The sequence below is a fragment of the Podarcis cretensis genome, assembly GCF_951804945.1.
Source record: "Podarcis cretensis genome assembly, chromosome: 14".
NCBI classification, from domain to species: Eukaryota; Metazoa; Chordata; class Lepidosauria; order Squamata; family Lacertidae; genus Podarcis; species Podarcis cretensis.
In genome coordinates this window covers 30,794,695-30,822,115 of record NC_137183.1, presented here as the reverse complement: position 1 = coordinate 30,822,115, position 27,421 = coordinate 30,794,695, and the positions used below count along the sequence as shown (strand labels likewise).

General features: G+C 48.8%; 1 protein-coding gene across 1 annotated transcript; it reads right to left on the bottom strand.

The window, feature by feature from the left end:
- Nucleotides 1-6,318: 6,318 nt before the first annotated feature.
- Nucleotides 6,319-25,663, bottom strand: SCNN1G (sodium channel epithelial 1 subunit gamma). The gene is made up of 13 exons (XM_079952775.1): nucleotides 25,561-25,663; nucleotides 19,052-19,382; nucleotides 17,615-17,918; nucleotides 16,331-16,524; nucleotides 14,948-15,051; nucleotides 13,422-13,585; nucleotides 12,176-12,277; nucleotides 11,765-11,882; nucleotides 10,459-10,537; nucleotides 10,188-10,245; nucleotides 8,675-8,736; nucleotides 8,449-8,524; nucleotides 6,319-7,798 (listed from the first exon to the last, which is right to left on the bottom strand). The coding sequence occupies exons 1-13, from the start codon at nucleotides 25,601-25,603 to the stop codon at nucleotides 7,379-7,381; spliced, it is 2,055 nt and encodes a 684-aa protein (XP_079808901.1). The 5' UTR covers nucleotides 25,604-25,663; the 3' UTR covers nucleotides 6,319-7,378.
- Between the last annotated feature and the right edge of the window lie 1,758 nt (nucleotides 25,664-27,421).

Here is a 27,421-nt window from a genome sequence, read left to right as displayed (position 1 = left end):
GACAAACTGTGACTTTAAAGAAGAATGGGAACTTTTCACATATTACTTAAAAAGACAACTCCTTGGCAGGTTTTGAATAAACATACACAAATCTATTGATTGTTAATGTAGTAGGTAGATATAAGGATTCATACAATTTTACAGTATGCAGAGAACAATATGAGTTGTTATCTCACATCTTAATCATCTCTTCTCCAGACTTTGTTGTTTAGTCGTTTAGTCGTGTCCGACTCTTCGTGACCCCATGGACCAGAGCACGCCAGGCACTCCTGTCTTCCACTACCTCCCGCAGTTTTGGTCAGACTCATGTTTGTAGCTTCGAGAACACTGTCCAACCATCTCGTCCTCTGTCGTCCCCTTTTCCTTGTGCCCTCCATCTTTCCCAACATCAGGGTCTTTTCCAGGGAGTCTTCTCTTCTCATGAGGTGGCCAAAGTATTCTCCAGACTAAACATACCTAATGCCTTCAGTCTTCCTTTGTAGGGCTTGTGGCTCATCCAGAAGACCTCCCTTCTCCAGCATTCCACCTGACCTTTATCCCAGTCCTTATCTGTGTATTGGATATGAAACCGTAGAGTGGATTTTTGGTGAGTGCACTGGAAAGAGGTGGTTCATCCTTCACTCACCAGCTGGAATGTTCCCCCCAATGCTGTCCCCCTCAGTGCAGCAATTAGTTGGGGGCACCCAAGCAGGATGATAATGAAGAAAGGAAAGGAAGGAGATGATTCCGAGAGCCTTGAGTTCCAAGCATTTTTGAAATGCAGACTTCTGTTACAAGGTGCTTGTACAGCTCAGAGAGGACTGTCATCTTTTTCATGGATGCATGCATCTGTTATGAACACCTGTTTGCCTATAACCTTATCCCCAATTAATAAGCTCACATAAGAACGTAAGAGCTTGCTGGATCAGGCCAGTGACCCATCTAGTCCAGCATCCTGTTCTCACAGTGGTCAACCAGACGGGAAACCCACAAGCAGGATATGAGGACAAGTCTCCCTTCCTGTGGTTTCCAGCAACTGGTATTTAGAAACACTGCTTCATCTGACTGTGGAGGCAGAGCATAGCTGTCCTGGCTACTAGCCCCCATTAGCCCTCTTCTCCATGAATCTGTCCAATCCTCTTTCAAACCCATCTAAGTTGGTGGCCATCACTGCCTCCTGCAGCAGGTAGTTCCATAGTTTAATGCCGTGCTGTGTGAAGAAGGACTTCCTTTCCCCTGTCCTGAATCTTCCAGCTTTCCGCTTCCTTGGTTGCCCCCAGTTCTAGTGTTAGGAGAGAGGGAGAAAAAACTCTTCTCTAGCCACTTTCTCACACACCAAAGGAATGAAGAAAGGTGGGTTTAGTACATGAAACAAAAAGAGACAGGGTGTATAGATGCTTCTACACATAGCAAGGTTGAAGGCACACATGAAGGCAGGAAATCACACAGTACATCAGCCCTATACAGTGGTACCTCGGGTTACAGACGCTTCAGGTTACCGACTCTGCTAACCCAGAAATAGTACCTCGGGTTAAGAACTTTGCTTCAGGATGAGAACAGGCCCCATTAGCTAAAGTGGTACCTCAGGTTAAGAACAGTTTCAGGCTAAGAATGGAGCTCCAGAATGAATTAAGTTCTTAACCCGAGTTACCACTGTAATTCTAGGATTCTCTTATTTCTGGTCTTATTACAGCTCCTTCCTTGGCTTCACTGAAAGCTTGCTCCCTTTTCTCTATTGGTTTTTTTTTACTCACCCAGCATCACTTCCCTTTTCCCAGTTGCTTTTGATGGCTCCTGGTCAAACAGGGCAGGTGTACTTAGAGCCCTACCTTGCATCAAACTGGGAGAAGTCCCACATCCCATTTCAATTACACACACAGAGAGACAGACAGACAGACAGACAGAGAGAAACTTGTGACTTGTGCCCCCAGTTGATGCCTCCAAGATGGCCCAACTTCAAAGATGAGCCAGTTGACATCATCTCCCTGGCCCTCAGCATCATCAGGAAGGTGATGACGCAGTGAGGATGATGATCCCTGTCAGCCCTGGGAAGACACACCCATCACCATCAGCAGGAGGCCAAGTGGTGGTGGTGGTTTGACCCAGTTAATGCAACTGCCAGGGCGGAGGAGAGCACTAAGTTATCAGGAAATCATCCTTGACAGCAGTAGCCGGTAGAACTTGCTCAGCACCTTCTCTAGCCTCCCTCACCAGGAAGAAAACAGAGTGGCTTCCTCTGGGTCTGGCTCTGATGGCCACCAGAAACCTCTGTATCGAATGTGCTATCAGGGCAGGCCTTTGGGTGCAGCAGCAGGGCTGGCTTGTTCCTGTGAAGAATCACAGGACTGTAGACTTGGATACCCCAACATACATCTAGTCCAACCCTCTGCAAGGCAGGTATCACAGCTAAAGAATCCTCGAGAGATGACCACCTAACCTCTATTAAAAAACATTCAATGAAAGAGAGCCCACCACTTTCCAAGTTTGACCACTCCACTGTCCGATGGCTCTTACCTCCAGATGTTTAGTCAGAATCTCCTTTCTTGTCATTTGAATCCATTGGTTTGGGTCCTTGTAGTAATGTTCACCCCCAACCGCTTGCCCCTCCCGTCTCCTGTCTCTGCTCTCTGGCCAGACTAGGACGCCCAGGGCAAGGTTGGCGGGCTAATTACTTTTTCCAAAACAGAACAAACACGACCCGGTAGGGCTGCCACCACTCCCTCTTGTCCAGGGGACCCAGAACCACAACCCAGGGAGAAGGCTGTGACCCGTTTAACCTGGCTGTCCCCCTGTTCCGCAAGCTGCATCCACAGACTTGCAGGCAGAAGTTCTACGGTAGAGTGTAACCAAGCGTAAGGCTAGGACTTAGCTATTCCCTCCGGAAAGGCACACAAACTAAAACAGTTTCATTCTTAAAAGGTTTATTTTAAAAATAACATAAAAACATGCTAGAGTAGCAGGCACTCCTTTTGAACGTTACAGATAAGAAAATAACAAAGGTACATAGTATAACTAGCTGTACATACTCACAAGCTCTAACACACAATAGGATAGCTGAAATCTTTAGGACTCTGCAAGTTGAAGGCTTTTTAAGATCTCCATTTCAAAGGACGAAACGATGGCTATTAGGATGGAACAATAGAGCCGGGCATCTTTGCGAATTGCAGAGCGATGGTATAGACCGAAAGCAAAGAGCAAAGATCAAGACAATTCCCTGATCTTTTATTCACAATTCACACTTAACGTAACTTTCAAGCCAATCATAAGACTCAAATTTTTGAATACACCAATGACCGGCTTGCTGGTCAATCAATTTACTTCTTGACAGCTGGGCCAATTTGAAATCCAAACTTTAAATCAAAGGGGTTCCTCCCTTCTGTGGAAATTAGCCAGAGACACATCCCCAAGCAATTCAAGGACAGATAGCATCACTGAGGGGGGGATGTTTACACCCTCAAACTCAGGTGTTAGATCTTTTCATTAAATCAAGGCTTCCTTGGTTCCAATAAAGCTTTCAGCTAAGGAGCCATCTAGTCTAGAGTTTAAAGATACACAACTTCTTTCCCAGGGTCCTTGTGGCTGATGAAACTCCCACAAGGCTTCACTCCTCTTACTTGACCAAAGAATAATTTTCTAAATAAGACTAACTTTACTACAGTCCTACCCTCTGGAGCAGCAAAAAATAAGCTTGCTCCATCTTCTAAATGACAGCCCTTAAGATATTTGAAGATGGCTCTCATATCACCTCTCAGTCTTCCCTTCTCCAGGCTAAACATTCCCAGCTCTCAACCCTTCTTCTAAAGAGGAGTCCAGAGTCTAGAAGACTCAGCCCTCTCCTCCAGCACTCAGGATGGATGGGAGAGCGAGGCCCAGCTCTTTGAGAAGCTGAGCACGCTGGACCTCTGTGGGTCTGGAAGATGCCAGTAAAGAGGCTCACCCACAGGAGCAAAGGGGTGGGGTGGGTATTAGGAGATACTCTTATCTCCTTGCATCTGTGTATCTAGAAAAGTGGTATATACCGTATTTTTCGCTCTATAGGATGCACTAGACAATAGGACGCACCTTGTTTTAGAGGGGGGAAAACAAGAAAAAAAATTTCTCCCCCTCCCTGCCCAGCGCCCCTTCAGCGAAGCAGCAGGAGGCGTTGCGCAGAGAGGGGGAGAATTTTCCCCCTTTTGTTTTCCCCCTCTAAAACAAGGTGCCGTTTAAGGTGCATTCAGTCGCCTTCAGGCAGCTACCTTGGAAGCCTGGAGAGCGAGAGGGGTCGGTGCACACCGATCCCTCTCGCTCTCCAGACTTCAGGTTCCTTTCAACCTGCTCTTTGGGGCTGGCGGGGGGAAGCCCACCACCAGCCCCAAAGAGCAGGTCAGGGAGCAGTGGAAAGGCGCGCAGCGGAGAGGCTGCTGCCATAGTCGCGCGTCACCTCTTCAGCTGGGAGAGGGTCGTGGGGCTATGGCTTCTTTAGCCCCCCGCGCGCTCTCCCGGTTGGAGAGGTGACGCGTGGCTATAGAGGCTGCTGCCATAGCCGCGCGTCACCTCTCCAGCCGGGAGAGGGTGGCGGGGCTATGGCTTCTTCGCTCCATAGGACGCACACACATTTCCCCTTCATTTTGAAGGGGGGAAAGTGCGTCCTATAGAGCGAAAAATACGGTAAATGCAATTAATGACAAGCAAACTCTAGTTGACGTTAAACAAAATTCAAGCTTTTCATTGTATAATATGTGAATCCCACATATTATTACAGGAGCAACAACAACTTGCATTTTAAGAGTTTATGAATATTGTGACTACTAGTAAAAAATAAGATAGCCCTGCAAATTAAATATGTTATTTGATTGTTTAGTTTATCCAAATAGTCATGGCACCAATGTTCAGGGAGTTTTAGTGTAGTCGCCTCTGCTTTAGGGCCTGATTGACCATAGACCCGGAAATGGCTGGTGTTTGGAAGCTCACAGAAGCTGAGCTGGATGAGCACACTTTGCCTTGGATGTTGTTACACTGAGGTTCTGAGTTTAGGAAAAGAAGAGGGGTACAGTTATTGGGGGATATACTGTACATATGTGATAGGAAAGATCCTAGCTGTAACTAAGAGGAAATGCAATGAGTCCTGCTTGGTCTTTCAGTTGAGCAGGAGAGATGCAAAAGCTCTCTCCTCCCCCAGGGTAAAGACAAAGAAGGAAGAAGAAACGATGAGCTGAACAACCCTGCAAGCATCAGCCCAGCACTGAAGGAAGACCAAGCAGTCAGTGGAAAAAGGACATTCTCGGAAAGTTGGAGATTTCTCCCGATGTTGTCAGCCTGTGTTGCAAGCTGAGTTCCATCCCAACGTCTTCTGGCAGAGATGTCCCTACTGAAGTGAGTCAAAGAGTTCCAGGATGGACTTTGAACCAGTGATGGGACCTGTGGGAGGCTCCTGGGGCAGCCCTGTCTTTCAAGTCAGGAGAACAGGTACCAGTTCAGAAGAATGGCTCTTCTATGGCTTCCGACAGAGCCCCAGTTGTGCAAATCGACCAGGGAGGGACCAGGTTGGGGCTGAGACTTTTTCTTACACCCATGACCCTGTGTGAACTCCCTGAAACAAACTCCCAGAAGCAGCAGCTGTCCAGGGTGCCATGTCTCTGCCACGTCACCTTTCCCTGTAGTGCATCAGTACAGCCCCTGGTAGTTAGATGGGGCAGATATTTTTTGGAGGGAGGGCAGAGAAAGTGCCTTGAGGAACAAAACAAGGCAACCCTGTTTGCCCCCTGATTTCCAATGGCCATGGGGGGGGGGGAGAGATGGGACTCTTTATTTACCCCACCCTTGAGTGACACTAATATTCATCTTACTCTCAGCTGCAACTGGGCATGCCACCCTCCACCATGGCTGATGTGATGTGTACACAGGTAAGACCCCCCCATCGCTACCTCTTTGGAAATGGTAACAGTCTCCCTGCCCTTGATTTATGATTCTGCCTGCCAAGGCAATAGCATCCAGAGGGGCCCCGTGCCCCCAAGTTTGGGTGGTGCCAGGGGGCAAACAATAGCTCCTGCCTGAGCTGAGAACCCCGTACCTGCCAGCCCTGCTGCCTCGTTTGCCATCAATCAACCTCACCATGTGTTTGAAAGCAGGAATGAGCCAAGGCCGAGTGTCAGAGAGTGGCTCATGACTGGGGCAAAGCAGAAAGTAGGGTGTCCAGGACCTTTGTGGAGGCAGATGCTTGCACCCCTTCACTGGCTCTGGCTGGTGGAAGTCCCCTGGCAGGAGTCCCTTTCATCTTCCAGGGAGGCCCCAAGATGCTTAGCTCTAGCCCTACCCGATTTCCCGGGGAAAAGATCACACATGCACAGACACAGGCTGTTCCTTACAAATATTTTATTAAAGGCATTTCTCCCCTTCCACAGTTCCCAGGGGCTGGTCTCGGTTGTTAAATTATTAAGCTTAAAAACACCACCGCCATATATTGCACATGAACCAAGTCTTTTTTTCCACTCTTTCCTGCCCTGCCACTTCCGCCACAGCCCCTGCATCCAAAGGGCCCTGGATCAGGTGAAAGGGGATCTGTTGGGAGTCCAGCCCCCTTTTCTCACGATGGCCAGGCAGATGCCTCTATGGGGAGCCCACAAGCAGGACCTGAGCACAACAATAGCAGTAGCCCTCTCCCCACATGTGATTCCCAGCCGCTTGCACTGAGGGGTGTCCTGCCCCCCAGTATTACCAGCTTCTCCAGTGGATGGACCTTGCAAGGGAGGAGGTGGCAGCAAAATGTACCCTGATAAGAGCACCTGGCAGGGCTGGGGGTGCATGTGTGGGTGTAGCTGGGCATGGGGACGCAGGTCTTTTCAGAAGCAGGATTAAAAGGCACCCCTTGAGAGCCAAGGCTGCTCCTTCTGTGAGGTGTGCTCTCAGAACCAACCTTACAGCTTTGAGACAAAGGCAAAATCTTGAAGGCAGCACTTAGCTCCGTTCCAGGCCAGCTGAAACCAGGGAGCTGCTTTCAGCTACAGCAAAAGGGAACCTGGATCTTACTGAACCCAAAACCATCTTCCGTGCCTGAGGGTCAAGGTGCAGCTGGACTTGTCCTTTCCCTAAGGAGTCACAGCTTTCTGCCACACAGTCAGCAGCTCTTGTCTGGGGGTCCAAGGTCATGGACTAAGCCCTCACCTCCAGACAGGAACTGCCTTCTGACACCCAAGCATCACGACAGCAGCCGCCCTGGCGAAAAGACTGGCTCGCCCCCAGCGAGGGCCAGAGGGGGAATTAATACAGAGACGGCATCAAGTGTCTGGCTAGCAGAATGGCAGAGCACAGAGCAGGTGCAGTTCTGTTTGGGGCAAGCGGCTTCTGTCCCCCGTCCCGCCAGAGGGTAAGTCCAGCTGCTGAGTCCAAGGAGTGGCCTTTCCTGCTGGCGTCAAGGGCATCACTGGGTTGTCCGGACCTCCAGGGTGTCATCCAGCTGCTCTCCAAAGGTGCTGGCCAGCCGCAGGGTGCTGTAGTTGGGTGGGGGGGTCCTAGGGGGTGGGTGCTCCAGCGAGAGGGGCAGGCGCATGGCTGTGTTGAAGGTGGGCAGATCGTCATCGTCTGCAGTGCAGGCTGGGTTGTCGTGGCCCTGCAGGCCATTTTGGGGGGTTGATTCTGCCTCTGCCTCTTCTTCCTCCTCCTCCTCCTCTTGATCCCTGTTCTTACCCCGCCACCACTTCTTGGCCTTCTGCCAGTGGCGGCGCAGGATGATGCAAATGGTGTCGAGGAAGAAGACCTCCACAATCTCGATGACACAGACCATGGAGCAGCTCATCCAGAGGCCCAGCTGGCCCCCAATGTTGGAGACAAGAATGACGGGCTGGAAAGGGACAGAGGGAACACTTCAGCACCAGTTTTCCCCTTGGGGGTTTCCTGGCAGGGTTTAATTTCTACACGGAGAAGCGTTTCCCTGTATGGTCCATGGACCACTGAAAGCTCCCCACTCCCCTGGCCACTGAAAGGACACTCTCTCCATTCCACTGTCTCCTTGCCCCACCCAACCCTACTAGAAAACACTTGGGACTGAACATGGGACCTTCTTCATGCAAAGCAAATGGCCCCTGAATGATGGCCATTGTTGGATGCTGCCTTCTACTAAGCTAGAAAAGTGGCTTGTCTTGCTCAGCACTGACTGGCAGTGGCTCTCCAGGGCTTCACGGTGTGTCTGCCTACCTGGAAACATTGCCAGGGATGGAACCTGGAGCCTTCTGCTTTCAAAGAGGGTGCTCTACGACCATGGAGCTGTGGCTCTTCTCTCCACCACACTAGGACAAAATCTGCAGGTATGGTGGAAATGGATCCCTCTTCCTGCCTCCCTCCACCAATACAGCCAGGCTGGGGGCCATGGGGAGATGATTCTCCTTAACAGTGCCAGGATTAGCTCCTTCCTGAGCCTGAGTGGAGGAGCCCCTCTTGGCAAGTGCCCTCCCAGAAGGGGCTACTCAGAAGTTGGCCAAAGGCAACACTCACATCATTTGCTGGATTCTCCTTGATTTCCCTCTCGTTCAAGTCTTTGTAGAACACCACAAGGTTTGCCAGGTCTTCCCTGAGAAAATAAATTGTGGGGAGGGGGGAGAGAAGGAGAAGTGAAGCTGGATTAGGCAGGGCTGGTTGGGAAGCAACAGTGTCCCACCTAGGAGGGGCAGCCCTGGCTTCTTACGGGATGTGTGTGTGTGGGGGGGGGAGGGGAACTTACTTTTTAAAGGTCTCACCGCGGTTGTTCCATTTATCCCATGACAGAAGTTTCAGCATCCATTCCTTTAAAAGAAGAGAGCCAGAATTAATTGAACACGCTCAAACATCAGAAAAGCCGTGCCGCTGGGTAAGGATCCAGTCACAAAATCATCGAGTTAGGTCATGGAAATAAACAACTATTTGACTTTTTGAAGATATCTGAAAGCAACCTTATATAGGGAAGTTTTTAATCTTGGAATTTTTTAATATTGTATTGGGAGGAATCCAGATTGGCTTGGGCCACCCAGTCTGATAGGATAATAATAATTAATAATAATAATAATAATAATAATAATAATAATAATAATAATTTGGAGACAAGATATCACCCCAAAATAATTTATAGTCTTAATTCCCTCCAGAAGTAGAACTCCTGGATCTTTTTTTTTTAAAAAGTATTTTTTATTGAATAGAACTTCACAAGACATATGTAAAAACCAAACCAAACCAAACCAAACCCAGGCGGGCATGGGATGTTACATTCACAAGAAGAAATTATAAAGCTCGTTATCTGGATACTTGCGATGAGATGCAGAAAGGTAAGTGAAAAGTCCCGTCATAAGAAACGAGAGAACAAGGGGTGGGGCACACCTGACTTGCAAGATATACAGAAACACAAACCTATGACTGAAACCTATGACTGAAACATGGAGTATCTAGGATAAAAGGCTGTGTATTACATCAAGAATTTTTTAAAAAAACCAATTAGATGTTACTTATCCCAGTTTTCTCGACATACAGTGGTACCTCGGGTTACATACGTTTCAGGTTACATACGCTTCAGGTTACAGACTCCGCTAACCCAGAAATAGTACCTCAGGTTAAGAACTTTGCTTCAGGATGAGAACAGAAATCACGCAGCGGCAGTGGGAGGCCCCATTAGCTAAGGTAGTACCTCAGCTTAAGAACAGTTTCAGGTTAAGAACAGACCTCCAGAACGAATTAAGTTCTTAACCCAAGGCACCACTGTACTTGTGGAAGGGCAACTCTTTGTATCTTGAAGCATGAGGAGGTGTTACCTACTGCAAACTCCTGGATCAATCTATTGTTATAAATCTTTATAGCATTCCTTACAATACAAACCGGCCATAAACCAGGACACCGTCTTCCAAGGCCGCACTCCCACACAAATCACTTGACCAGCATTGTTCATGCCCCCCCCAAAAGTGGTTTTGTTTTTGTTTTTGAAACAGTGACCAAAAGTATTTGCTTTTGAACACCATGCCTGTAAAAGTGCAGCCCGAAATCATGTGTGATCGCGGCGGCCATTTTGGTCACTGTCTTTTTCTGAGAGAAAAAACAGGGTGTCCCACTTTTTCTGGGACAGTCGACAAGTATGTTATAGACAAGTTTTCAAGGGATAAAATGAACAGGAAGGAGGAAAGGGGGCAGCCCTCTTTTGTGCAGAAAGGGCACCACATCCTAGGCAAAGGGAGGTCTAGGCAAACAGGACTTGTGGGGGGGGAGACACTCACCTGGGAGGCTGAAGAAGGCCACTGGGCAAGGCTGGTGGTGAGGGTCCACTCTTTCAAGCTGGGGAGGCAAGGCAGGCATTGAGCAAGCATGGAGGGAAGGACTCAGCACCCTGATGGCTTCTCCGGAGACCCCAATGGCAGAAGACCCGGCCCTGTCCCCCTTTGGAAACCCACCCAAATCAAGGATGCAGGAAGTTGCCATTGGTGTAATTGGAGCCTGGAGCATTCTAGTTGTGGGGTGGTGGTAGGGGGATGGTGGGGGACGACTTACCTGCAGGCCTCTGTGCAGCTCCCCTGGCAATCCAGCTGCTCCTTCACAAACTTTTCATGCTGTTTGTAGTAGCAATACACTAGAGGAGAGAGAAAGAGAAGGGAGGCTGTTAGGAGCAGCCCAGCAGCCTCCACCAATCCTGCAAAAATCCCAGCATGGCTGGGACAACCGCAGGACAGAGGCAAGCTCCCACTTTATTGAGGAAGCATCTTGGGCAAGGAGAAGGCAACAGCATGGCCTTCACTCCTGCCTTCTGCTGGGAATGAGCAAGGGACTCCTGCCTTTGGAAGCCTCCTGAGAAGCTGCTGCAGGAAGGGGACTGTGAGCAACATCAAGGAGAGGGGGTGTTCCTGGGACCCAAGAGAGATGGATCCAACCTCCTTGCTATTTTTGGTATGGCTAGAACAGAGTCATCTTGTTAATGCAATCTGGCTTTATTTATAGCTCCGAAATGTGGGTGTGAGTGTTTTTCTTGTATGTTGCTATATTTGCTGTTACGTTGTTGTTTCAGGATGCTATTGTGAAATTGTTCCTGCGATGGTTGATTTCTGAGATGCAATTCCTGCTTGAAGAGCTGCTTTGGGCACGATTCTTTTCATGGAAGGGTGGCATAACAAAGAAGATTCCAACTAAAGAAGGAGATTCCAGCTAAACACCAGGAAGAACCTTCTGGCGCTAAGAGCTGTTCGACAGTGGACAGCTCTTAGCGCCTTCAGACAGAGGCAGATTTAGGGGAGCATGACTGGTTCACCTGCACTGGGCACTGAGCTGAGAGGACACTGCAATAATGGGGGAGGGCACTGAATTTTGGCATTGCCACTGAAATTCGAAAGCCCAAAGTTCACCACTTCATCAGAAGGTTTTGGAGTTTTGAAAGCAGAGGTTGGATGGGCATCTGTCAGGGATCCTTCAACTATGATTCCTGCGCTGCACGACATTGGGTGGCCCTTGGGGCACCTTCCAACTCTTCCAATTCTATGATTCTATACAAATAACATGATGATGACAATGGATGATGAAGGGCAGCTTGGCAGCAGGCCATGTAAGCAGACGTGTGCGGAAGGCGAGAGGGAAGCAGGAGCCGCCTCTTCTGGTTTAGCCCCAGAGCTATGGCTTCCCAAGGAAGGCCGTTTTCTCCTGAGGTCATGGATGGCAACAAAGAGCTCACATTGGACTCAAGGCAGAGTGGGATGCATTCCTGGAAAGAGACCTCTCAGAGAAGCTTAAGCCCCCTCTGGGGGAAGGGGGCCCTTTGACCCCCCTGCTCTTGAGGAGACCGGGCAGGTGGAGTGATGGGAAGACTTACTCCAGTCTGGATATTTCTTGTAGTTGCAGAACTCGGCATTATCGGGCAGGGGCTGGGCGTACTGGGCACAGCCGCACTTTTTCACCATCTCATTCTGGAAGCAGGAATGGAGGCAGGTCTGCGAGGGGGAGAAATCAAGCAGGGTGTCTGTCAGGGCCCTCCAGATGTTGTGGACTACAACTCCCATGAACCCCCAGCCAGCATGGTCATTTTGGACTACAATTTCCATCAGCCCAAACCATTGCGGTTGCTGGTGCAGGCTGCGTGAAACCATGAGGCAGAGAGGTCCTGGGGCTCCAGGCTGCCTGGGTGCAATTTACTCCCCCCCCCCCCCCGTATTCCTTGGGGGAAGTGCAAGAGCATGGGATCACTTCTCACAGTCCCACACCCCGGCCACCGCACATGCCTCACCTGCAAAGAGTAGGTTTTGTTCTTGTATAGCTTCTTCACATTGACGTCAGACCCGTCCTCTTTGCAGTTGCTGTATGGATAGCCGAGTCTTTTGGACTTTGTCTGTGGGGCAGAAAGGAAGAACTCTGTTGGTGTCAGCCTGCCAAGGTGGGGTGTGTGATGGGAGAGAGGCGTGTGGGGCAGGGAAGAGGCATCCTGGGTTGCACTTGTGCTTCTTCCTTTAATCCCAGATGTGTGGGTGCTGGAAAGGCACTTTGCACATGCTCAAATGCACTCTATTGTGTGCTATCAGGATTTTCTACCCCAAGAGGCCAAAGCCGGGCCTGGCATCCCAAAGGAGGTTTGGCAGGATTTACATCCTGAAAGATCTGTAATAAATCAAAAAATACTTAGCAATGCCCAGGACTGAAACAGATGTTGTACCCCTGAAGTATGGATGAACTCCCTCATTTCCATATACCTGACAATGTCTTATGTATATCTAATCTTTCATTGGGTAGAAACTTCATAGTTTCACTTTCAGGGGTGGAGTGAACATCTGTGGTCCTCCAGGTATTGCTGGACTCCAGCCCCCATCATTGGCCATGCAAGTTCAGATCTTTTTTTCCTTTTAATGCAGCCCTGACCCTTAGTCACAGCCACACAAGACAAAGAAGATGGCAAAGAAAGTCTCCTCCAAAACGGCCTCTAGCCAGCGCAGAGCTTTCCAAAGTGTGTGTTGCGACACGTTAGTACGTCAGCTCAGTGTGTAGGTGTGTCACACTACAGTGGTATCTTGGGTTACAGGCGCTTCAGGTTACAGACGCTTCAGGTTACAGACTCCGCTAACCCAGAAATAGTACCTCGGGTTAAGAACTTTGCTTCAGAATGAGAACAGAAATTGTGCCGTGGCGGCGCAGCAGCAGCCCCCATCAGCTAAAGTGGTGCCTCAGGTTAAGAATGGTTTCAGGTTAAGAACGGACCTCCAGAACGAATTAAGTTCTTAACCTGAGGTACCACTGTATTACAATTTATGTATGTGTCCGTATCACTTATAAGGGTTTAGTTTAACCTCCTGGTTTGCTAGTAAAACTGCACTACTGTGTTGCGAAATGATGCATGTCTAAAAAGCATGTCACCAACATGAAAAGTTTGGAAAGCTCTGAGCACTGGACAGCTGTATGCTGGGAAGGGGGTTTCCTGTGCACCCGAGAGCAGAATCTGCCCCAGGTGACTGCTGCCCATCTGCTCCAGCAGCACCACTCACAAAGTGCATCCCGATGGAGGTGGCTGTGGCTGTCTCTATCTCAGTGCCGACGTCTTCGATGAAGGGATATTCATCCTGGCCGTGAATCACTATCTTGGCTCCCGTAGACGTCACCAAGAAAGGGTTGTACTCTGCTTCGTTTATATACAGGATCACCTGCAGTCCTGTGTAAAGGAAGGAGCGCAGGATTAGGCCAGTCTAGTGGAAGGTACGGGACAAAGAGAGGCTCCAGAGGAAGAGGAGGAGAAGGCTCTGGAGGAAGAGGAGGAAGAGGAGGAGAAGGGGACAGGGGCCAAAAAAAGTCAGGGCACACGGAATGAGACTTGCCAGCTAAACTATTGCATCTCCCGTTCTCTCCTTTGCTTCTCTGCACAGCACCTGAAGCACCTAACAAAATAAACTAATGCATCTTTTTTTAAAAAAAAAAATTGCAGTGAAAAATTTAGCCAAACCAAAATGTAAAAATCCATCCAATGCCTGGCAAAAATAAGCACATTTGGAACCAATGATAGCAGGTTTGACCCCAGGCGAGCCTTCCTGAAGTAGCATTCCATAGACAGGGAACTACAGCAGAGAAGGCCCTGTTCTCTCATCAGCACCCTCCGAAACTCCCTCGGAGGTGGCAGGTGTTGATGTCCAGGTCTGGGCAGATTTACCAGGGGGAATTGAGGTCCTTTACAAGCCAGAAGGTCTCAGCTAAAGTGGCAGCGACTGGTACAGGAAATCCCCTAATGTGTATTTTCTTTCAAAATGGTGAACTTAAGCCCCTCAAGAGCAGTGCTTTTTTCGGGGGGGGGGAGAAATGTAGGGGTACACATACAGATTCACACCAGTCCAGTAGGGACCAGCTACCCAGACAAGTATGTCAAATCTTAATGGTGGAAAAGAGGCTTGCATGCAAGATTCAGGTCAGGTAAGACTATCCATGGAGGGGAGGAAGGGGGCAGGGCGGGAGGAAGAGGAGCTGGATGCAGCTGGGACTTTGTAGGCTTCTCTTAGTTAGCTAGTTAGGTTTCCCCCCCATAAAATTTATCCACTGCTTGGTTGTAAAACACACACACACACACACACACACACACTCTCCTCAAAGCAGTTTGCAAAGAGGAAAATACAATAAAGTTATCACTAAAAGCAACTCTTGACAACATTTGAAAGAGAAAAACAGCAATAAACTAAAACAGATTAAAACAAACATCCACACTCTACATGTCTGGGTAGGCTTGCCTAAACAAAACTGGTTTTAGCAGGTGCCAACGAGAGTACAGTGAAGGCTGACTGATATCAATAGGCAGGGAGTTTCCAGAGTGTAGGTGCTGCCACAAGGAAAGGCTGATTTCTTGCAAATGTGGAGTGGGTGTTAGGTGGCATCTGTAACAGGATCAGTTCTGCTAGTCGAAGCGATCAAATGGACGGGTTCTCTTAGCACTCTGGATAGTGTCTACAGAGCTCAGGACAAGAATGTAGGCCCACCCACACCCACTCACAACTGAGATCAACCAGGCAAACCATCTGGAGGGCTCCCTTACCGTATTCACTGCCTCCGGTGGTTGTGTTCAGGATGCTTCCGTTCTGCCCACTGTTGAAGGTATAGCAGTTCCCGTGCATCGGATGGTGGAATGTCGTGAAGTTCCTGGCGCCGACCAAAGACATATTTATTTTTCAAAAGCACTTTACCCCACCTACTGTAGATAAACTCAACAAAAGAGCTTAAATTGCCCAATTAACATGAACTGCATTAGAAATTGTTTCTGCAGGGACTTTTGTTCAGCTTCCCAACAGACAAAGGACAAAGAGTTTTGAAATTAGTTTTGAAATTATTTGGGTGATGCCCAACTCTTAAAAAATACCTGACACCATCAAGACTTAACCCTGGGGCCAGGCAAGAAACATTTATATTCTGCTAGACCTTTGGGTTTTCATTATCTGTGGCCTCCTTTGGTGGGTGGGATGTTTCAGTCCTGCCTTTTAAAAATATGAATGAGTTTTAGGTTTTCGTTTTATGCTGATTTTAGAATCATATAATCGTAGAGCTGGAAGGATCTCCCAAGGGGCATCTAGTCCTAGCCTCTGCAGTGGAGGAATCACAACAAAGGAATCCCTGACATAATGTATGTGTTACTTCTTTCTGTTGCTGTTCTAAGTCACTTTGAGTTATTCTGTTAAAAAAAGAGAAACTAATAAGTTTAATGAGTAACAACAACAACAACATCTTAAGGGTATATGGTCCCCACTGAGAACATCTGGCGAGCACCAGATTGGGGAAGGATGGGTTAATGCAACAAGTGGCTAAGCAGGAATGGTGGGTTGAGCCGAGTGACGACTAGGCTTCCGCTTGCAATGGCAAGATCTTTGGCATGACTCACCACTACCCAGTTGGGAACCTGAACAGGCCTGTTCTCCCCACGGATTGAGGGGGAAACAGATGCTTTGGGGAGGCAGATCTCAGAGGGTGGGCTGTAAAGCTGCTACCTGAAAACCACAAGGCAGACCAGGCGGGTTGCTATGCAGAAACATCCATATCTGCAGTCCTAAGCTAATGGGTGAGACCACATTTTGGACACTGCTGCAGAAAGGGCTTGTGGCTTCTGAACTGTACTGCCTCAGAGGTTCACCAGCAAAAGAACTCAGCTAAAACCTGCTCCAGCCACCGACCTTCACAAACCGTGAAGGCTTGAGAGGTGGTCCTTAAAAAGACACATGCAAGGCCAGAGAGCTCTGCATGCAACACCTGTCCAACTGCACAAGGCCAATTTGGTGTGTATCACACTTCTGTCTGGCCTCGCCAAGGAAGCTAGAGAAAAGCCCCTATTAAACTTCCCACATCTAAAGCACTTTTAATTTGCGTTAGATATGTTCCACCTCCAGTGCTGGAGCATGCTCTGCCCCCCGCTCTGTTCCCAGTGACTGACCTGGCATCGCAGGAACGGCCGTCAAAGAAGCAGCTCAAGATGAGCTCCTCTGCCGAGTAGCTCATGTTCACTTTCTCTTCAGCACTGATTTGGGCCATGATGTTCATGTAATGCAGCTTGTACCACTCCTGGATGGCGTTGACACCCGAACTGAAGGTGTAAAGGGCACAGTCACTCTTGTTGTGGGAGTCACACTGGAAGGAAGAGAAAACAGGGGCTCAGGAAAGCCGGCAGGCCGAGGGGCTGCCCCACAGATGCATACGCTGCCTTGCAGTGTGGAAATAGGTGGGTGGCTCAGCACAGAATAGTGTGGTGCAGTGGTTAAAGTGTTGGCCTAGGACCCGGGAGACCGGGGGTCAAATCCCGACACTCAGCCATGAAGCTCACTAGGTGTGACCATGGGCCAGTCACTGCCTCTCGGCCTGACCTGCCTTGCAGGTTTGTTCTGGGCATTAAATGAGGAGGGGGAGAACCACATACACATTGGACAAAAAGGGTGGGATATCAATGCAACAAATAAAATGACAATAATCGTTCAGAAAGAGAGAGAAGGCATGAGCACACTCCTCAGATGCCTGAACCCAGAAAGAAAATCTCTCTGATCCAGCCTTGGAACTGCAAGTGACTCGTAACTCTGCAGGCAAGACATATTCAACTGTGAGACAGGAGGGACTCCTTGTCACATTTGTTTGTTGAGCTAATTAATGTGTATACAGTATTTATATTTGTTGGCAGTAGGATTTATAACCCACTTTCTGCCTCAGTTGGAGATGCCCAAAGTGGAGAACAACCAAGGTTGCCTGGCAGGGGCTTCCGCTGAGCAGGGGCTACAACAGGAAAGCCCCCAACTCACTCCAGGCTGCAGGCTGCTGCCAGCCACATTTCAGGAGGCAAGTGGCACCTTTTCCTATGGTGAAGTTCTGGGCACAATCCAAGGTGCAGGTCTGAGCCTGCAAAGGGCACTTGTTGAGCTCACAAGCCTGTCCACTGCCCTCCAAATGGACTACATCTCCCAGCAGCCCCAGCACCACATGGCCACTTCATGCTGAGGCTGATGGGAGCTGTAGTCCAAAACCTCTGGAGGGCACTGGGTTGCGGAAGGCTGTGGCCACTGGTGATGGAAAATGATTCAGAAGAAGCCCCAAAGGCGCTGCATGGGGCTCCCCATCTCCTAGAGTTCCCTCCTGCCTGTGCCAAGCCCGCCGGCCCCAAATGTAAGGCTGGCACCCGACTCAACAGAGCTGCATCTGGTTCTCCCATAGGCCACAGAGCAAGGCGACTCACCAGCTGGAATCCCACAATATCCTGGGGGTTCTTGACGCTGACGATGCTGGAGCCGCCCGAAATGATGTTGGCCTCCATGCGCCGTTTGGAACCAGAGGAGGGATTTGGAAAAGGCTGCTGGTGTGTGAGGTTTTCTAAATTCGTCAAGGGAAAGTATCTGTGGAATTTTCTGTCCTCACTTGGCTCAGGATCACCAGCATCACGGCGCTCCCTGATATTACTTCCAGAAAAGTCATACAAGGACCTCAGCGCGTTCTCTGTCTCTTTGTCCAGCTCGGCCAGGTGTTTCTTGATGGCACTGTACCTACGGGGGGGATAGACAGGGGATCTTGTTGCTACAGGGGGCAAGATCTTTTGCTACAAGGAGAGTGGGGAGGGGCCCCCTGTTAAAATCAGATAGCCAGGATCTGGGTGCATCCACTCACCCCAGCACTGGGCTCAAGGACCAAGACTGACACACAATTATTTTAAAGCAGACTTGTGCTTCAAAGTGGGAAGGATAAACAGCTGCCACTCATCACTCAACAATCCAAAGATCTTCCTGCACTTTTGACACTAGGAAATATGTCTTATAATCACCCACCTTGCTTGGATATCTATTTGGGCATAAGATCTGCTTATATCAATAGGTATGTTTAAAGTGGATTGATGGACTGTACTTACTGTGACAACCCAACAAACAAGAACATAAAACGCCACTTTTCGATGAATGTAAAATCACCCCACCCACTCCCATAGTCCAGCAGCAAGATAACACAAGCCCCATAGTGATCAGGTTCACAAGCCGGACATTTAACAGCAGCCTACTTTGCAGGGTTATTGTCAATATTTCTGGGGCATTTAACATTCATTTAACTGTTTTATTGTACAAGTCCCTCAGGGCATGATCCTATGCAATGCAAATTGCAATGGAAATGTTATTATTATTCAAAACTCTCAGAGCGTCTTACAAACCACAAGACACAAAATACATGACATTCCACCATGGCAATTGTTAACAAAAATACAGCTGCAACCGCCACACTCGTGTCACAGGTTTGCAGGGCAATATTTCCTATTTTGGGCATTTTCAAGAGAAGGAAGAATCCCTCCTAAAAGATTATTTTACTCGTTTCCCCAAAGAGGCTGGAGAAGCCTCCCTAAGCAGGGAGTTCCACAGGTGAGGGCTGCACACTCAGCAGGGCTGCTTTAGGGGATCTTAAAGACCAGGGCGGGGAACTGTGAATTGGAGCTCTCTGAGCACTCCAAATAATAATTAAATGCCGCTATTATAAGTTGCTATTATTTATTCCACCCAAGGCGTCACCTCCCTGACTCCACATTCCAAGTTCTTGAGCAGGACTGTGCTGAAAGCAGCCTGGCCTGATCCTGACCCTTCGCTGTCCCTGTCCACTGGCAGGCTTGGGGGAGCTTTCCTGGATGCTGAGCCTCACTTACTTGTAGGGGTTGATGTTACAAATGGTGACGGCTGGGAAGGGGAGTGCATGGAACTGGACCGTGACAGAGACAGAGGCTTTGTAGTAGTTGAGGACAAGCTGAGTGCAATACCACAGGATCAGTCCCACAGCAGTCAGCGTGAGCAGGATCCACAGGAAGCGGCGCAGGCGCCCCCGCGAGACCACGATGCGCCGACAGCCGTGGGTGTTGGTGTTCATGCAGTACCAGTGCATCAGCTCCCGCAAGGTGGGTGCCTGGGGGCCGGTCACGGGCAATGTCTTCTTGAGCTTGGCCTTGATCTTCTTGGCAGGTGCCATGCTAATGGCCGACACTTTGGAGGGGGAAACACAAAGCAAAAAGCAAGGATATTGCAGGCACTGGATATTGTAGAGCAGTGTTAGAAACTCAGATATATAAGCTAGGCACCCAGTGGCTCCTTAAACCAAGGTTGGAGTCACCAAAACAGAATGTCTAGTTGCCATTTGTGGGCAAGACGACTCTAAAGTCTTCTTTTTCAGATGATGGACCGACTGTGATTCTCAGTTAAACATAGTTCAAGTTCAAGTTCAGCTAGGTTAAGAGCTTTGAGAACTTATAAGAAGAAAAGTGACTTGAACCCGGGAAAGCCCACATATATATTGGCCTATTTCAACCTCTTTTTCTTTAATGGTGTCTGTTCTGGCTCAGGCTGCACAGAAAAAGCATTTTGGTTCCAGAAACACATTCCAATTGTGCAGATAAAATATAACTGATAGAATTCTACAGGATGGGGTATTGGTATGTGAAAACAACCCAGATCCAATGATCTCCAGATGGTGGAGATGTCAGGTGCTATCCTGGCGCCCAGGCATCTTCATTTGGTTGCAAGTGGCTGAAAGCCAGGTGCAAAAACACTATTGTAGAGCAGGGATGTCCAACAGGTCGATCACAATCTACTGGTAGTTCCCATCAAGGTTTTGGTAGATTGTGGCTGATCTCTGGTTCCCTTTCCTTAGGGTCACTAAAACTGACTCCTGCCCTGCCCTCCATTGTTATTTGATCTCTAGAAGGGAAGACGGAGCTTTCTCTGTGCTGCTGTTTTCATCCATAGCAATCTTTTTGTGAGTGACTTTACCCCTTTGTCCCTTGCCTTTAACCCACCCCCCATGGAAGTTCCCCTCCCAAAAAAGCTATTTTTTAACCCCTAAAAAAGCTCAACAACTTTGAGCTGAATCCCCCCCAGTTGATCACTGCCAGTATTTAATTCTGAAAGTAGATCTCAGTCTCTTGAGAGTTGGCCACCCCTGTTGTAGAGGATATTGTACAGTTGGAAAAGTTCAGAAGAGGTCAAGCAGAATGATCAAGGTGATGGAGCAACTCTTCCTATGATGGAAGGTTGCAGCGTTAGGGACTTTTTCATTCATAGAAAAGGTGAGTCAGAGGTGAATTACAGAATTGCAGAGTTGGATCATCTAGCCCAGGAATATGTAGTTGCCCCATACAGGGATTGAACCTGCAACCTTGGCCTTATCAGCCCCATGCTCTAACCAACTGAGCTATCCAGACCAGAGGTTTATAAAATTGCACATAGCGTTGAGACAGTCATCACACTAGAACTTGTGCACACCCAGTGAAGATGAACGTTGGAAGACTCAGAAGAGAACAGACAAAATAAAGTCCTTCTTCCTGCAGCACATAGCTAAGCTGTGGAACTCACTTCCACAGGAGGCAGTGATGGCCACCAACCTAAAGGTAAAGGTAAAGGTACCCCTGCCCGTACGGGCCAGTCTTGACAGACTCAGGGGTTGTGCGCCCATCTCACTTAAGAGGCCAGGGGCCAGCGCTGTCCGGAGACACTTCTGGGTCACGTGGCCAGCGTGACATCGCTGGTCTGGCGAGCCAGAGCCGCACACGGAAACGCCGTTTACCTTCCCGCTGGCAAGCGGTCCCTATTTATCTACTTGCACCCGGAGGTGCTTTCGAACTGCTAGGTTGGCAGGCGCTGGGACCGAGCAGCGGGAGCGCACCCCGCCGCAGGGATTCGAACCGCCGACCTTTCGATCGGCAAGCCCTAGGCGCTGAGGCTTTAACCCACAGCGCCACCTGCGTCCCCAGTATTAAGGCCACCAACCTAGGCAGCTTTAAAAGACGATTGGGCAAATTCGTGAAGGAGAGGGTTGTCAGTGCTACTGGCCATGATGTCAGTATCCTGCCCCCATGTTAGAAGGCTGTAATACTTCTGAATACCAGTTGCTGGAAACCACAGGAAGAGAGAGGGCTCTTGTGCTCAGGTCTTGCTTGAGCCTTTCCTGGTTGGCCGCAGGAAGAAGAGGATGCTGCACCAGAAGGCCCCCTTTGGCCTGACCCAGCAGGCTCTTTTGATGTTCTCATGGCAGGCTTAATCAGAAAACCTCTGCTGCACATCTAAAACCAGCCACAAACCTGTTTAAACTGTCAGAGGCCCCAGCTGAGCCACAGATACCCGTTGAGCCTTTAATAATACAAACACAGTGTCAGCAGGGACCTCAGAGGACATCTAGGTCAACCCTTTGCCAACCCTGGCACTCCACTGCTGTAGCTTCCCTGAAAGGGGTCTCCCCCGCTGCCCCTTCTGACATTTGCTGGCCCCTCCTTCCTGCTGCTAGAGCTGTTTTGTTCTTAAAACCACAGCTTTGCATTTGTTTCTGTGTGTTCAATACACCAAGACCAACCTCTGAGATGGGGAGGGGACCAAATAAAGACAAATATTCCTCTTCCCATGGTAAGACTCAGGCCTGGCCTGACTTTCATATCGCTGTATACCAGCCTGATAATTTTAGCAGAGGGAGGTCTATAAAAATACTCGTGGTAAATAAATAAAGTAAGAGCCAGGCCACTCCCCCTGTTAAAAGCCATAGGGAACAATCATCACAATGGCTGGCTACTTGAGAACATTTCCTAGAACTGCGTAGGTCAGTTGGCATTGAATAAAAAAAAAATTCCAAGAGTTTACTGAAAGTGAAAGGGGAGGAGGACCTCTGCTGAATCTCCACGGAGCGTTTGTTTGCACAGGATGGGGCTGGTGGCACATTGAATGCCCAATGTCTGGCTGAGACCAACCGGGCCTCTCTCCCTCTCTCATGTGTGGGTGTGTGCTTTATCCTCAAAACAACCCTGTGAGGTGGGCTAGATGGAGAGGCAGTGACTGGCCCAAGCTCACCCAGTGAGATTCATGATGGAGTGAGGATTTGAACCCTGGTCTCCCAGGTCCCCAGTCCGACACACTAACCATTGCACCACACTGCACCTGTTTACTCTGCATCCCACGTACACCTACTGTGGGTTTGGAAAGTGGCTTACACACAACACTAGTCATATGCCATACCAATCCTGCCGTTTCTTATAAAATACTGCAACCTGACGCATGTCCCCTGAAACCAACTTCCATCTGAACGGAGGAAAAATCCCTGCATAACTGTGTTTTAAGCTAGCAATTTATGCTAAGACCCCCTGTTTTCAGTGAGTTGATGACTGTGTATGCCACAAGACAAGGAGATCCTCCACTTGCAGTCTTGGTCCCAAAATACAGGTGGTCAAGGGTATTTATATTTTTATTTCATAAAATTTATATGCCGCTTGGAAATCCTCAAAGCAGCTTACAAAGAGTATATACCGGTAAAAGGGTATGTGGCAGGCCTAGATAGAGGAGTTACTACAGTTTGAAGAATTTTGTGAAACTCTGAGGCTTGCATCTCCCTATAGCTATGGGTGGCTGTTCAACCAGAGGATATCTGTTTTGTTTTGATTCCTGAAATGGGTTCTCTCAGTAGTAAACACCTGCTTCCCATCAACACCTTTTATAGACTGGGATGAAAAGCTGTCTTTAAGAAACTAAGAATTTGTCAAGAATGTATAACTTGCTGTTGAAATGGAATACACAGGATGAAATGGTTAAATCTGTTATGATTAAATGGGCACAAGACATTGGACATAACATTATGATGGCTGACTGGGAAAAGTTATGGACCACAGGTATGAAGTTTACGGCATGTAATGCCTTAAGAGAGAATATAATGAAAATGATGTACAGGTGGTACATGACACCAGTCAAGCTTGCAAAAATTTATCATTTGCCTGATAATAAATGTTGGAAATGTAAAGAGATTGAAGGTACATTCTTTCACCTTTGGTGGACATGCCCAAAGATTAAGACCTTCTGGGAGATGATCTATAACGAAATGAAAAAAGTATTTAAATATACCTTCCAGAAGAAACCAGAGGCCTTTCTCTTGGGCATGGTCGGCCAATTGGTGCGAAAGGAGGATAGAACTTTTTTAATGTACGCCACAACAGCAGCAAGAATACTCATTGCAAAGTATTGGAAGACACAAGATCTACCCACCCGGGAAGAATGGCAGATGAAGGTGATGGAATACATGGAACTGGCGGAGATGACTGGCAGAATCCGGGACCAAGGAGAAGAGTCGGTGGAAAAAGATTGGAAAAAATTTAAAATTTATCTTCAAAAATATTGTAAAATTAAGGATTGCTAGAAAGATGTTGGGAAAAGAAAATAATGTGGTTTTAGCAGAAATGACATAAAGGATTAAGTAAAAATGAATTGGTGAAAGAGAGAATGTAAAACTATTGTATATTAAGATAAATTATTAAGATAAAAACAAGGTTGGAAGGATTTGCTGAAATAACAAATTGATTTAGAATACAAAAATGGGAGGTGTGAGGAGGTCAAGGAAATAAGCAAAGGAAAGAAAGCTATGTAAAGGTTTGATCTGGTTTTTTTTTGTTTGTTTGTATTTTTTCTGTTTTTTATTTTTCTTTTTTCTCTTTTTTCTCTTTGTAATTCTTAAAATTCAAATAAATATTATTATTATTTTTTTAAAAAAGAAAAGCTGTCTTTAAGATGCACGCACCTCTGGGAATTCCAGTGGTTCCAGGGGACCTTTTCCCACCCAGGGATTACCTTAGAGGCCAGAGGCTTCTCTGCTGATGGTACACAGTTCAGGGCAGCCCCCGCCAGCCACCCCCCATACGCAAAGGGACCTGCCCCCCAGCTGGGAATCTCACTTTAGCCCTAGAGAGCGCCAGCATGTCACAGTGGTTAGTGCTGGGCTAGGACCTGTGAGAGATCTTCACTGGGGGCCAGTCACTGCCTCTCAGCCTAACCTACCTCACAAGGTTGTTGCGGGGATTAAATGAGGAGGGGGAGAACCATGGGTGCGCCATGGAGCTCCATATAAATGAAACAGATACATAAGAATAAAAGGTGGAACAACCTTCCTTCCTCTCTCCTCCCTGCTCTCCAATCCCCAGAAAAAAAGGGAAGAAGGAAATTTCATGGGAAATCAAGGAGCATTGCTGTTATAGCCCTGATACAACCCCATCTTCCTGTGACACCATCAGGAAGAAATGGTGTCACCTGAGATGTAAGGAAGTCTTCTGAGCGATGGAGGAGGAAGACAGAAAGCCCCCCTTTGACTGAGTCATTTGAGCTCAGCACTGTCAACACTGACTGGCAGGAGCTCTCCAGGATTTCAGGCAGGAGCCTAGTCTGTGCTTGGAGATGTCAGGGGGCTTGGAGGCAAGACAAGTAGCTCCAAGTGTGTCAAATGAAACACTGGGGAGACCCCCTCTTCTCCCTGGGGAGGGCTAGTTAAAATGGTCGGCTCTGGATTCCTGTCCCCCACCCCCGCCTCTCCACCCACCCCTTGGATAGGGCAGACGCCTGCCCTGGGAGAGCCTCACTGCAGAGGAGTAAGAACACCAGAAGAGCCCTGCAGTGCTGGATCAGGCCAAAGGGGGCCCATCTGGTCCAGCCTCCTGGTCTCTTCTGTGCCTCTTCTGTGGAACCCTCAAGCAGGACCTGAGAGTAAGAGCAGCACTGCACCCCTCCTGTGGTGTTAAGCAACCGGTATTCGGAATAAATATATAAACAAATTATAGAATCATAGAATTGGAAGAGACCCAGGGGTCATCTAGTCCAACCCCCTGTAATGCAGGAAACTCAGCTATGGCATCTATGACAGATAGCCATCCAACCTCCAAGGAAGGAGAGTCCACAACCTCCCGAGGGAGACTGTTTCACTGTCGAACAGTTCTTACCGTCAAAAGTTTTCCTCGTATGTTTAGTCGGAATCTCCTTTATTGTAACTTGGAGCCATTGGTTCGAGACCTACCCTCCAGAGCAGGAGAAAACAAGCTTTCGCTTGCAAAAGAGGGCTAGACAGAAGCCATCGATAGCCTTCCCCTCCATATATTAGCTCAATCTTCTTTTAATGCCACGCCACCCAAAGCAGGGGCCGTCGCTGCCTCCTGCTGCAGCGAGTTCCATAGTTTAAGTCCTTACTTCTGCCTGTCCTAAATCTCCCCACAACCCTCCGGTCGAGACTGGCTTCCCGCCCCCGGTTTGGACCCTCGGAGGTGGGCGCGCCTCCAATCTCCCTCCCTCCCTCCTACCCAGGCAGCTGCACTTCCCAGCATCCAGAGGCGCCCCAAAGAGCAGACCCGAGCAGCTCCTCTCCGCCGCGTCTCACCTGCGGGGCCGCGGTTGACGCCGAGAGCCGGCTGGGGCTGCATGACTAGGCTGGCGAGGGCGCAGCTCCTACTGCGGGATGCCGCGGCTGGCTCTGCTCTGCTCTGCCCCGGCCGCCCCAGCCCGCCCCAGCCCGCCCCCGGCCGGCCGCCACGCCTTCGCCAGGCTCGGGTTGCAATACGCGCCCGCCGCCCCGCGAGCTCGAGGCGCCCCCTGCAGGGTATTCGCCGCCCTGCCGCGCCACTCGCCCGCCGCTCCCTGCCCTGCAGCGGCCCCTGCCGACAACAAGCGTAGGAGCAGGCCGGCGCAACCCTGGTCCAGCAGTGGAGCAGAAAGAAAGGATTATGGTGTTTGTTTGTTTGTTTGTTTGTTTGTTTGAAAGAAGGAAAGAAAGATCCATATCGTCAAAGTGGAGCAGCAGCTTTATATTATGCTGCATTGATTTGCTTCATGGTTATGTAGTTATTTAAAATAATTTTAGCCCTTTCTTAAGGCTGGAACCCCAGGGGATGTTACATAGTTTGAAACTATATAATACAACTAAAGGTAAAGATACCCCTGCCCGTACGGGCCAGTCTTGACAGACTCTGGGGTTGTGCGCCCATCTCACTTAAGAGGCCAGGGGCCAGCGCTGTCCGGAGACACTTCCGGGTCACGTGGCCAGCGTGACATCGCTGCTCTGGCCAGAGCCAGAGCCAGAGCCAGAGCCGCACACGGAAACGCCGTTTACCTTCCCGCTGGCAAGCGGTCCCTATTTATCTACTTGCACCCGGAGGTGCTTTCGAACCGCTAGGTTGGCAGGCGCTGGGACCGAGCAGCGGGAGCGCACCCCACCGCAGGGATTCGAACCGCCGACCTTTCGATCGGCAAGCCCTAGGCGCTGAGGCTTTAACCCACAGCGCCACCTGCGTCCCCTTCAAAACTCCAGCTATGCTGAACTTGTAGACAAATTCAAATATTACAAAACATCACAAATCTCTTGTGACCTCCTTCCAAAGGCAGCCAAGCACAGGAAACCACTGATTCCATGGAACATGCCACCAAACAAGCAGGAGTGAGCATAGCAATTGGACATTTAGAATGGAAAGAGAGATGAGGAGAGCGTGGGAATTTCCCATCCAAATGAGTCCGGAAGTAGTCAATAAACAAGGGGAATATGGGATTTCTTCTCCTATGTGAATACTCAGTAGGGATTGTTGTTGTCAACCATACAGTTTTGGAACTATATAATTAGATATGTATTGATGGTGAGGTGTTTCTACAATGAGGCATAGAAGAAAAACAAGCCCCCCCCCCCCTTTTTGGCTGAAGAAGGTGGTAAAAATGCTCCAAATAAATGATTCAGTGCAGTGTGTCATTAATATTTTCTCTCAGCCTACAATAACTGTGGTTGTATGAGGTATGGTAAATGTTGACATTCACATGAAGGTTAACAGCCCTCAGGCAAATGCTGGGAATGTCTGCAAACTCCGAAATGCTGGCGATTGTTTGAAAAACATAGGATTGAATAATGAATTGTGTGTGTGTGTGTGTGTGTGTGTGTGTGTGAGAGAGAGAGAGAGAGAGAGAGAGTGCCATTCACAAGACCTATCTTGGACTGTTAGTTTTTAAGTGCTACAAGACTCTTTATTGTTTTTGTTGCAACAGATTAGCACAGATGCTCTTCTGAAATGTGAATTTAACATTTGCTATGTTTGAGGCTTTCAGTTTAACATATGCAGATACCACTGGAGGGTGGTTCATTAGGGTGAGCCTTGGTATACCCTGCCCAGCCCTACCTTCCTGCCTTCTGACAACCAGTCCAGAGGGTAGCAATGCCTATCAAATTCCTCCTTTATAGCCCCAGTTCTGCCCTGGTAGAA